The sequence below is a fragment of the Mus caroli genome, unplaced genomic scaffold (assembly GCF_978045245.1).
Source record: "Mus caroli unplaced genomic scaffold, Mus_caroli_1 scaffold_2, whole genome shotgun sequence".
In the NCBI taxonomy this organism is placed as follows: domain Eukaryota; kingdom Metazoa; phylum Chordata; class Mammalia; order Rodentia; family Muridae; genus Mus; species Mus caroli.
In genome coordinates, this window is record NW_028227257.1 from 100491840 (window position 1) to 100504744 (window position 12905).

Below are 12905 nucleotides of genomic sequence, written 5' to 3' on the forward strand. Positions count from 1 at the left end.
TGGAAGATGTTTCTTGAAACAATAAAGAGAGGAAGAAAAGACAACTCTCTGAAATGCTTGAAGGACTCTTCAGCCATCTGCCAGCTACTTGTGTGATTAACGTTCTCATTGTCTTGTTGCTTTGATTTGAGTACAGAAAGCCATACCTTTGGTACTTTTGAGAAATAGTATTTTGAAAAAGAGAGTCTAGGAGCTGTAATTGAAAATTAACACTTCCCAAGTCCTGGGCAGAGTAAGAGAGAAGTAATAACAAATATTTAAAATGAGCCTCCTGTTTATTTTGTAATAATTTGTGATTCTTACTGCCTATTGGCACAAACTTAGCAATACTCTCCTTTCGAGATAGTCAAGTTTATTTTTAAAAATAAACTTTGAAATGTGTGTGGGTTTGGAAGAACGTGTGTGTGTGTGTGTGTGTGTGTGTGTGTGTGTGTGTGTGTGTGTGTAGGAGTGTCCATGGACGTACATGCAGAGGTCAGAACAAGATCTTAGGTGTTTTTCTCTGTTGCTTTCAACCTTGAGACTGAGTCTTTCACCCAACCAGAAGGTCACCATTTACTAGAAGGCCAACCAACTTTGAGAATCCACTTGTCTCTTTTCCCCAGGGCTGGGGTTGTAGATACATACAACCATCCTTGGCATTGGCCTGCATGCTGGGATTTGAACTCGGGTTCTCATGCATGCAGAGCAAGCACTCTTACCCAGTGATCCATCTTTCCAGGCCTCTTAAAATAGAAAGTATTTTTAAGTGAAACATTAAACAAGGAGTGGTGGAGCTTTCCTCTGACTTCAGTACTCCACTGGAGAAGCAGGTGAACCTCAACAATCAAGGCTAGCTTTATCTCCATTGTGAGTTCCAGGCCAGCCACAGTTACATAGTGAGACCCCCTACTTAAAAACCAATGAAGAGGAAGAGGAGGAGGAGGAGGGTAAGAAGGGAGAAGAGGAGAAAGACAAGGGGGTAAAAGAGGAAGAAGATCTACTAACTGTGCAGCTTGTTGTAAGAGGTTGTTCCACTTGTTGGATTTTGCAAAAATCACCTTAGTTTAAATCAAAGCCAAAGAATTAAAAAACTGTTTGTTCTTCCCACCCAACCACATGACAAAAACTATCTTGTGTTTTCTGCCTAAAACTCCAGAGATTTCTTTGTGAGTTGTTCTCTAGGCCATTGCAGGAACCATGAGAGCCCATGGTTCCTATGGAAGAGGACTTTTCTGAGCTTACAACTCTGACAGTTTCTCTCATGGATCACAAGGTAATAGAAAGGTTTGTCAAGTTACAAGGTCACTCCAGGCCACTTCTTTTCTGTGGAGTTAAGTCTCCGTATCTATAAAGTGAATCTACACATTTAATGGGATTACTAACCAAGAAACATAAGGGAAGCCACCTTATTAATTGTAAGAATCGAACAAATATTAACCAGCATAGTTTAATAGCTATATTTACAAGAAGTACAATACTATCCTTTTTCACTGTTATAATCTCAAGTGCTTAATCATGTAAACTTCTAAAAGATCTCTGGAGCTCAACAGAATCAAGGCAAATGGAATTTGAAAAAGCAACAAGAGGATAAATAAACACAGTGGAATTTGAAACAGAAACAAGGGAAATGTGTTTGAAAGCCTCCCCATTATAGGAGAGACGTCTCAGGTTTCACAAGGAGAAAACTTAAAAATAATTCAGTTAAGATTTATCTCAATTCCAATTCTTCCTTCTAGTTATAGAGGGAAATAAAGCCACAGAAAAGAGCTTGACAAATAGGTCAGCACAAATAATAATAAACCATTTCTGAAAAGCATGTCCATGTTATGTAGGACATATCAAGAGCACTTTAGAAGGCAGTCCAGTTGGCTGTCAAGAGTTTGAGAGGAGGGCTGGGGGTGCTGGGGCCATGTGCAGTTGTGTAGCTCTCTTCCAAGTCCAGGCAGGAGGACAGTACTGACAAGCCAGCTTCTGGTTGTTATCAACTTATGTTTTGCACCTGGAGGAGAAAATGAAAATACCCCAGAACACAGTGGACACATTCCAGAGAATTTAATACATAAATCACATAAATCTCTGTAAAAGAAAAAACCTGGTATGCAATACTTTATAACAATAGTTCACACGCTAGGTAGAGTAAATTATCCAGTTAGTGACTTGTGGCTGAAAAGTTCTCCAGGAAGAAGTTTCAAGTAAATGAAACAAAACAAAATACAAAAACAAACAAAACCAAGCAGACAAAAACAGATTACACTTTAGAGCCATTTTGTAAGACCAAGTTTTCCAAGGCAAAATACTCAGTTACAGTACTTATGTCATTGCATGCTATATGTGTGTATACATCTCTGACTCATGACTTAGTTTCATTCTGTTGACTGTTGTCTAGTCACACAAGACAATCCCTTTTCTCTTCTGATTCATCTTCCCCTAATGCAGTTGCCTTTTCACTACTCCCATCTCTTCTGTTCTTCTTGGTTGCTTGCTCCTGTAAGAGAATTAGATGTGAGAAAGGTATAACTCAGGGTCAGAAGGACCTGTGCATGGTCATCTGTTCATCTCCCAGGCATATGGTGTTCCACAGTGGGTAAGGTGCTGCTGGCCTAATGCTACAATATACAGTGAAGAGAAGACTCTTGCCTGTATGTCCTGTAATGTGTCATTACCTGAAATAATGGTATTAGCATATTAATTGGTATATTTATTGACTGTCTCAACCACTTCAATACACACCAATGTATTAAAAGAACTAAGCAAGATTATTATTACCTATATCCTCACCAAGTAATAAATGTGGCGAATGACAGAAACATTTGTGTGTGTATATATATATATACATATATATATATATATATATATATATATATATATATATATATTTATAAATGAACTAGAATTTTGGCCACTTGTTCACAAAATGTAGTTTTAAAACCACACCAAGCAGTATGTAGTGCAAGCAGTGTGTAGTGATTAAGACTATCTAGACTGTTTTATCCAGCTGTGGATCTAGACTAAACATTCCCTCACATATGCATATTTATGCAAAAATTATGCATATTATGCAAAGATTTGATGATTATTAATGTTTCCAACTCCTCAGTGCTCACAAGTAGCTAGTTCTTCCATGCCCCAGGGATAAGGCAAGTCCCTAAGTTCTATTTGTTGAGAACCAGATACTCCTGGCTTTTCACCAAGACCAGGGAGCACTTACACCATGAGAACCCTAATGTCGTTGGGCTGGAGTACAAAATCCAATTAAGACCATTTATTTTCTGAAACTCATTCTTACCAAGGCATGGCCTTGTGACACTGTTGTGGCCACTGGACAGTAGTTGAAGATCTCCCTTCTATGGCCTCCCTCTCTTCATTGTCCTACACTTTAGTCACAACACAAGAATGTTAGGGAAATGACAGCCCCTCACTGTACTGCTGCCAACCTGAGCCTTCCACTGCTTGGAATAGACCATTTTGGGTACCACCATGTGCTGATTTTTCTGTTATTTGCCCCTCCCAAAGCTTTTATTCCTGAAATATTTTTCAAATTTCTTGAGTGAGATTATATATATATACATACATATGTGTATATATATGTACACATATGTGTGTATGTGTGTGTGTATATATATGTGGGTGTATACATATATATATATATATATATATATATATATATATATATATATATGTATACACACACGTGTGTGTGTGTGTGTGTGTGTGTGTGTATGAGAAAGTTCCAGGCTTTACCTGTCCCATCTTTTATACAAAGGTTGTAAACCAGAACTCAGTGACGTTTTCTTTATTTCCATTCTCTATGTACACTGGTATTTTGCTTGCAATATATGTCAATGTGTGGGTTTCAGATCCCCTGTGGCGTTACAGACAGTTGTGAACTGCCATGTGGTAGCTGGATATTGAACCCAGATCCTCTGGAAGAGCAGCCAGTGGTCTTAACTTCTGAACCATCTCTCCAGTCTCTCAGTGATTGTTTCCTAACTCAAAGCTTCTCAGTGGTGTCACCTCTGGAAAACAAAAGCCAGTTCGTATTCTGTCCAAGCATTCTGGCATTTGGTTTCCTTTTTCTCTTTTCTTCTTCTTAGCCTTCTGGTCCTTCTGCCTTTGTAAGTTAACACCTGTTCCCCAAAACCACATGCTGAACACCTACTACTACTGTTCTGATATTCTTGAGGACTAAGATATTCCAGTAGTGTCACAGACTCTTAAAGGCCACAACACTTCCCCCCCCCCAGATTAGTTTATCAATAGTAGTAAATAGTCATAAAAGGGAGAAAATGCAGTCTTATTATCAGAGTAAGACTCAAAATGAAGATAAATCCAATGGCATCTTAATTATATTTTGTTCTTCAGGCTTCAAGTATCCTCCTTCATACATTTTGTCTTCATATCTCTAGATCAAATCTCTGTTACCCATGTAAATGAGACAGTTAAATGCAACGGGGAAGGGGAAGTGATTAAATCAATATTTGGGTACCAAAATGAACGTTGGAAAAAGATGTGCCATTGAATGACAACCTCTTCCTTTATTTGCTTATGGAGATTATTTCACTCTGTCTGCTTACTGTTGAACAGTAGGAAGCTTTCTCCCCACAGCTCTCCAGTTATGGGATTATTTACAAAATAACCTCTATTATTTTTGATGTCACTTTAATCCAAACAGCAGAAGAGGATGTGGGGAGATTGGAAGAGCCAGAGAGCTGGCAAGCAGCTGATGTGAGTATGATTGTCTCTTATTAAACAAAGGCCGAGAGGAAGTGGGCTCAGAGGAGGTGGCTAAGGAGTGGAGGTGAGTATAATCAAGATATGTGATATGGAATTCCTTGAGTTCATAAACTATTATAAAGGAGATGTCCCCTCAGTCTGTCCTTTTTAAATTTTTTTCCTTTTACTAAAAATAGGTACTTTTCATATAATAAATATATCCAGTTATAGATTTCCCTCCACTCCTTCTGGTTCCTTATCCTCTCCTCTCCTCTTCCCTATAGATACTCCTTTTCTGTCCCCTATTAGAAAAAAAACAGGCCTCTAAGACATAAAAACCAAAGATGACCAAATAAAACATAAGATAAAGCAAAATCCATCATATCGCATTTGGATATAGCAATCTGATAGAATGAAAACAGCCTGAGAACAGGCAAACGCATCAGAAATCCACTCATTTTCACTCTCACAAGTTCCAAAACAAAAACACCAGGCTAAAAGCTATAATATATAAACAGAGGACTGGTGCAGATCCGTGCAGATCCTGTGTGTGCTGCTCCAGTCTCTAAGTTCATATGAGCCTTGCTTAGTTAATTCAGACGGTCATGTTCTCCTGGTGTCCTCCATCCTGTCTGACTCTTACATTCTTTCTCCTCCTCTTCTTAAGCATTCCCTGAGCTCTGAGGGGAGGGACTTAATGGAGATCTCCCATTTAGATTCTCTTTTGCTTATATTTATTTCCTTAGATTGCATGACTTTCTGAAATACAATCATTTAATTTTTAAGAGTTTTCATATTTTAACAACATATTTATTAATCAACAAATTGATGACTCCGAGGAATGTTTCCCCTGGAAGCTGTGACTTACAGAATGAAAAGGAGTCTTTCTTCCTGCATCTTCCTTACTCTGAATTGCATAATGGCATAAACACTTTCATACACACAGACCGCCTTTCCTATTATCCATTTTTCACTTGACCTTTTCTCTTAGATACAGATGAGATGCACATGAAGTGCTGATGACTTGTTTATGACTTAATAAGTCTATATTGCAAGTCAATGGACACTGAAATACACTCAAGTTGTTTGTTACAACGATATCCAAACAAATCAATCTTGAAGTTCACTGAATTGTATATTATATTTGTGATTTGGGGTACTACTACAGTCATTGAATATGTTTTACATTGACTTGAAATATATTTTCACTTTAAATTGTTCCAATCCTAAACAATAATCACTACAAAACTTATAGATATGAACATTTACACATACTCTGATCCTATACATAAAATAAACATAACTTGATCATGGCTAGTCTAAAACTATCTTTCTTTAAATGTAGGAAATATTGGAAGTTCAAAGGGAAATGATGGAAACTTTGTTTAAGCATAGGAATGAGTTTAGAATTCTGTTTTGGAGTACAGCTCCTTAACTCAGACCACTGTTAGGATGCTATGAATTCACATCATCCAGTGTGAATACTCTGTCTTAGCTGACATTCATTTCTTCATTTTTTTTTATCTGTATGAGAGACAAAATATAATGTTAGCTTTACTCTTTTCTCCGTCCAGCACAAACAACCAAGGATCCCAAAGTGAGTGGTAAGGGTGGGAGGAAAGTTTGGGAGGAAATGATGATATTTGACCTAAGAAAAGGAATTGTCTGGGAAGTGGTTTCCTGATACATGAAGGGCTGGCATAGAAGAGGAAATAGAGGGATGCTAGAGTCTTCAGTGCAGAAGAAGAGGGACCATGCAGGAGCACATAGGCTAGCCAGTCTAGCATGGAGATGCTAGTTTCCATGCAGGGGCACATAGGCTAGCCAGTCTAACACAGAGATGCTAGTTTCCATGCAGGGGCACATAGGCTAGCCAGTCTAGCACAGAGATGCTAGTTTCCATGCAGGGGCACATAGGCTAGTCAGTCTAGCACAGAGATGCTAGTTTCTTTGATGAGTCGATACATGGGCAGAGTTGCTAGAGAGTGAGTGAGCGCTGATCACTAGAACCCGCAGTCCAAAAGACTAGTAGCTATAAAACATAAACAGAGGACTGGTGGAGACTGTGTAGGCCCTGTGTGCAGGCCCCAAAAGACTAGTAGGTAAGGTTCACACAGTAGGTGAGTTCATACAGTAGGTGAGGATCACACAGTAGGTAAATTCACACAGTAGGTGAAATTTGCACATATGTTTTCTGAATCTTTTCTAGCCTTGTTAGCAGTGCCCACTTGACTAATCTAAGCATTTTATAGCTCATCCATCATTCAAGTCTCAAAAACAACATAGGTTCAAATAGAATAAACTTATTTTGCAAATGGAGATTTGGAAAACTGAGACTAATACTTGATAGAGGTTGAATTTGAATCGTAGATGGAGTGACTCAAAGTCTGTCTATTAACCATCATAACATCTTATGAATGAGGTTTGGCAAATACAGAATTTGAAGGGGTCTGCGTCAGTCAGTTTCTTTGCCTGTTCAACCAAACTAAAGCCATACTGTCTCCTTGTGGAAACAGAGGCTTTCAATGTAGACTGTAACTGTGTGAAAAGGAAATTGAAAGCCCACCATTTCAGCTCCAGTCTCCTTCAATTATGCAAGAGTGACACACATTTCCCAAGAAAAACTTTAAAAACTGTAATTAATTTGTTTTGAGAGTGGACCAAGGAACAGAAGAAACACCATTCCCCAAGGAAAACATGCATCTCATGGTTTGATACCATTAACAACAGAGAGGAAAAGAAAGCAGCTCAAAAGTCAGGGTGCACATGTCCTAAAATGATAATATAAAATCAGGGAGAACTTTGGATCCTTTCTGTTTACCTAAGGTGGGGGAGGGGTACTCTTATAAAGGTGTATATTCAAGTAAAGGGAAAAGGTGACTATTATTTTGTTAGCACCCCAGGGAGTCTCAAAGGGTGTCAGGAATGTTTTGAAACAAAAAACTCAAACACATTTACAAGAAATATGAACCTTAATGATGTTCACAGTAGAGAAGAATATGGGAAGAAAAATAGTCACAGCAGGTGGCAATAGACTCTAATGGTTTATTGATTTATCAAGGACAACATAGAGAGAAGAGAGAAAGAGGAGACAAGGAGGAAGAAGAGGAGGAAGAGGAAGACAGATAGAGGACAGGATAGACACAGGGCAATAACATCCAGTCTTGGGATGCTTCTCACTGAGTCAGAAATGAAAATGAAACTCATTTCTACTGTATTTGTTAATAATTTCACATAAACTCTTACTTGCTACATTATAACATTTTAAATATAAAATCTTATTCTTTTGGATTTGCACTTTAAGATTTTATAGTAAATTTCACATTTTAATTTTTCCTCCCCTTCTTAATTTTCTCTTAGTGTTTTTTTATGATTATTTAGTGTGTGTGTGTGTGTGTGTCCCACATTCTAAGGTGTGTGGTAAAAGTGAGAGGCATACAATACATCTCATGAAGTAAGAAACAATTGGTTCTTTCCTCCGGCCTGTGAGTTTCAGGGATCTACTAACCTATGAGTTGGTGACAGGTGTTCTTACCCACTGACCTATCACCAACCCCTTGCTTTAATGGCTTTGGATGGATATTTCTTTACATTCATGAAATATTTGAATCTCATTAAAACCAACAGTGTAGAAACGAAACTATCTATCTCCACTAAATTGTGCTTTCCTATATCATGAATAATTAAAATTACCCAATGGCCAGAAATCTGAGTTAAAGTCATACTGACAAATACCCACTGTCATACAAAACCTTGCTGTAGCCCTATCTCCAGAGAGAAAACAAGCTTTCCTTTATCTCTATGGCTTCCAAAAGAGTAATTTCCTAGGAAAAAATCATTTAAAATCGTTTTTGATATGTGTGTTACAACAGTTAATGAAAAGAGAGGCGACAACTTTGAAAAGGCCTGAGGGGTGGTGTGTAGAAAGGTTTACTGAGAAAGGGAAATATGGAATGTTGTAATACTAATCTCCAAATAACAGCGATTTTTTTTTAACTCCACAAAAAGTAGTTGCCGAATTAATGGGTGAGTCTATGGCTGAGTTTGCGAGATATTTCTTTTTATTCTATCACAGAGAAGAAGAATAAAGCAGTCAGGATATATTAAACTGCAATAAGACTGAGGAACATCTGCATATACAAAGCCCTGGGTTCATTCTCTAGCACCAATAAAACAGAAAGAAACAATGAAAAACCCAGACAAACAAAAGTGATACAATATAGATGGCTTCGTTTTAAATAGTTAAAAAAATAATAATGAAGAAAAAGTAGAAGAGATTGGCTATGTTTAGTTACAAATTTAGCATTTCCTTTCCAATAACTAGATGATGTTGAGAAGCCAACATTGAATGGCTTAGAAAATAAAGGGACATTTGTTTAAGTAACTGCTGGATGGAAATCATGTTATATCTGATGTGGTGTTTTGAAGCAAGACAGCAGATGTCTGCCTATCACTGTCTCCTTGAAGTAAACTCGGGTCTGATGTAGGACACAGAAGCTTGCTAAGTGCAGTTATTACTTAGGAGCCTCCGGAGATGCCCATCTCCCATTAATCCTCACTCACACTCGTCCCACGCACATTTGCTATTTATTTTGTAATGCTCTCTACATTTGACCTTAGAATGTAAATCATGTCATAGGCCAAGGGGAATTAAGCTTTGGCAGTATCAAAGTGAGAACATTCATGTGGCAGCAGATTCCTAGGTGTGATGTGTTGAAAAGAAAAGTTGGGATAAAGTAAGAGCCTATTCTTTACTGCAAGTGGTACACAACAATCTGCACTCGGTTTCACAGTTCAGTCAAGGGGGCTTCCATGGGGATCATACTGCTGTGGGGGTGGGGGATGAGACAGAAGACGATGCTGGAGGTGGAGCTTTGGAGTACCAATGGATATTCAGAAGAGTGTATAGTCCAGATATTTCCAAGTAGCCCTCTTGCTACCGATGGGTAATTAATGGTTCCGCTTCTCTTCTCTTTCACTTGCACTTTCTTCTTCTTCCGGGAACGCTGATCCATTCTGGTCTTTCAGATGCTTAACGCCTGAAATTATAAAAAATTGTGCAAAATTCAAATGAATTTTATTTCTGGCACATCCATCCACTGCTTTGCTGAAAGAGCTAATAAAAATGTGGAGTGGAAAACTTATGTGTGTGTGTGTGTGTGTGTGTGTGTGTGTGTGTGTGTGTGTGTTTCTCCAAGAATCTCACCGATGTATCCTACATAAACCATTTCATTCACTGAGGACACCCAGACAAATTTCCATTAGAGACAGAGTGTTTTTCATAACTTCATCTTCTCCTTCAAGGATTATATCACAGTCTATTAAGGCCCTGTTATTATAATTCTGATGTATCATTCAGGGATCATTCAATGAAAATAATGCTTTTGCTATCACTGAACTCAATTACAAGGAGGTCCTTACAAAGTCAATACCACAGGGATGTTTGCCATTTTTGTAATGTATAAACAAAAAGGCAACAACCATAATATTCTTAGCCTTTTTAAAAATTCATATCATACCTACTGGATTATGGGACCCTTTTGTTCAAAATTCTTCAATAACTAGGCTGCGGAGTGGAAGAGCATGGACACATAACTTTGCTTATTCCCTCTGCTTGGATGATCTGGCCTCTCCCTGCCTGGTGAGCCTCATTTCTCACTGGATTTTCTTCCCACCTTTCTAAGTAATTTCTGCTCTAACTATCCTCTGACCACTCCTTGCTCACTTAAGCTCCTAAGCTTTTCTCCTCCTGTTCTCAAAGCCAAAAACCATTCTCCTCCTCCTCCTCCTCCTCCTCCTCCTCCTCCTCTTCCTCCTCCTCCTTCTCCTCCTCCTCCTCCCACTCTTACTCTCTTCCACTCACCCATCAGATGACAGTTCTTCTCTCCTGAAGGAGATCACAACTCCCTGCATAGAGTTAGGAAGCTGTCTCTCAGATCCACCTGCTACACTTAATCCTTTCTGCATCAATTACCTTATAGAATTTTGTTTACACTTTTTTTCATTAGACAAAATTCATCGATGGCAGAGACTATGTAACTTACTTTAGAACAACAGGCTGGATGCTGACCTGTTCATTAACAATTAATCTAACTGATTGAATTAATGAAGAAACATTTTAGTACATGCCCTGCCCATTTCACAATAATTGAACTTCAGATTTCTTTTTTATTACAAATCAAGATCCACATTTAATCAGCAGAATTGTCTTCAAGTCCTCTTGACTATAATCTGTTAAGACAAGCTGATATCTGCACATGTGACAGTTTTCATACATTTTTATGTTTTTGACAATTGTTTTCTGAACATTTTTAAGAATTATGAGGAATATTCTAGTTAAAACTGAAAATTAAAAGCGAGATATGACTCATGTTTTATGTAAAACCAAGACTCAAGAGGTATGTGAATTCTTGTGCACTGCTGCCACCAGGCTCAGTGCACAATTTGGCAAGAAATATCTGGACTTGGGGTGTTATCTTGCAAAAAAACATGACCAATGATCAGGTATAATAATGTCTAATACTTTAATGTGCATATACAGAACACTCCCAATTCCTATTAACATGGGACTGTAGAGAGAAAATTATTATTAGAAACTGAAAATTACCTCACTACACTAAGCTACATGGATAGAGGTCTAACTGCTGAGAGTAAATTCATTGGGGTCAACCAGGCACTCTGCTGGAGTTTTGCACACAGAGCTTAAAGCCTTAGAAGTCTGTGATGGAAAGATCTCTACCAGTGGCACCGTTGAGATTTTGAAAACATGAGTGTCTGCTCTGAACTGTAAGGTTGGTTGGTGCTCAGAAGAGTTCTAACACAGCCTTCTGTGTGTGCTGGCTATATAGACCTCAGAGTTCCATTGTCAAGGTTCCATTGTCAGCTGAATTTTAACTTCTCTGAGATGCCGAGGTGTGAACCTGGTGCAGAGTCTTTCAAGGTCCCTTTAAAGTTGTTGGGTGTTGGGTTTCAGGTGCTACGACCACCCCACACTCAGTTTCCTGAGCAGAAGTTGACCCTTGCTCCCTAAATTTGGTAAAGTACAACTGACTCCAGCACTTGTTCCATTCATCTACAAGGTAATGAAACAGTGTTTGATAATTTAAATGCATATTAGTGACCTAATTGATATTAATATGGGGAAATGAGAAAACTCTAGAAAGCAAGATGCCAACACACTTAACCATTAGCCAGTCACTCCCACCTTTGAGTACAGGTCTGTCCGCTTATCCTGATTTGCACTGTATTTGCTTTTTATAACAACAATGACCATAAATGTATATGGGACATACTTTTTCTGAAATAAACCCACTTTGAAACGAAATGTTCCCTCAAGAAAAGCTTTGAGGAGGCAGAGCTGGGTACATGACACCACAGAGAGTGTCTGTGGAATACATTCCACAAATAATTTTTATTTCTGCACAGTTTGCCTTAATGCCTTCTCTCAGTTGAAGGATGTATAGTTGATTAATTTCTGTCTTGAAACCTCTTCGAACCACTATTCTCCTGTTACCCATCAGCAATATTCATTTGGTTATAGGCCCAGTGATGTTGAAGTTAATATGTACAGTCTGCTAGTGGATATCTCATAATATCTTTTTCCACACAGCTTTCATGCATGATTTGTGTTTCAATATTCTTTAAGTACTCATTCAATATTTGCACAACCACCTAGATAGAGCATAAACTATTCAGGAGGCATTGATGCTGACAGGTTACATGAGGAAGGCTCTTCCCTTCACGGGCTATGATGGCTCACATTTTGGTTAGTGTAGACTCAGTCATGCCTGAACACAAGTAGGAGACAAGGAACCTCAGAAAGCCCAACAGAGGTGCCTTTCCCACAGTGACATGAACACACAGAAAAGGGCTCATACCTAACAAGAGGCTCTATAGCATGCATCTGTGAAAATATGAAGAAAATAGAGTTGAAGGCAAACCAAGTAGACTGTATCAAAATAGAAACAAAGAACCAATGCCCACAGACAGAGCACATGTGCATGGGATCCCTGTTACCTCTATAAAGCAGGTTGTTTGATAGGCAGAGACAGGAGAACTGACCTAGTTTATGCTCACTTTGGTCTAAATAATGAATTCTAGGCTAGCTAAGGACACACAGCATGATGATGCCTCAAAAAAAATTATGGGGCCATTTTGACTGACTAGTTAGATGACTCATTTCCACATGGCACTATAGGACTATAGAAGCA

The 12905-nt window shown here is 38.5% G+C and overlaps 1 protein-coding gene across 3 annotated transcripts in view; it reads right to left on the minus strand.

Annotated features, from left to right (window-relative positions):
• Positions 1-8824: 8824 nt before the first annotated feature.
• Ppp1r1c (protein phosphatase 1 regulatory inhibitor subunit 1C) overlaps positions 8825-12905 on the minus strand; it is a 108583-nt gene continuing 104502 nt past the window's right edge. For all 3 annotated transcript variants that reach the window (XM_021156064.2, XM_021156061.2, XM_085830564.1), the window contains one exon: positions 8825-9734. In XM_021156064.2, coding sequence (XP_021011723.1) covers positions 9646-9734 — 89 coding nt within the window. In that variant the 3' untranslated portion in view covers positions 8825-9645. The remainder of the gene's footprint in view (positions 9735-12905) is intronic.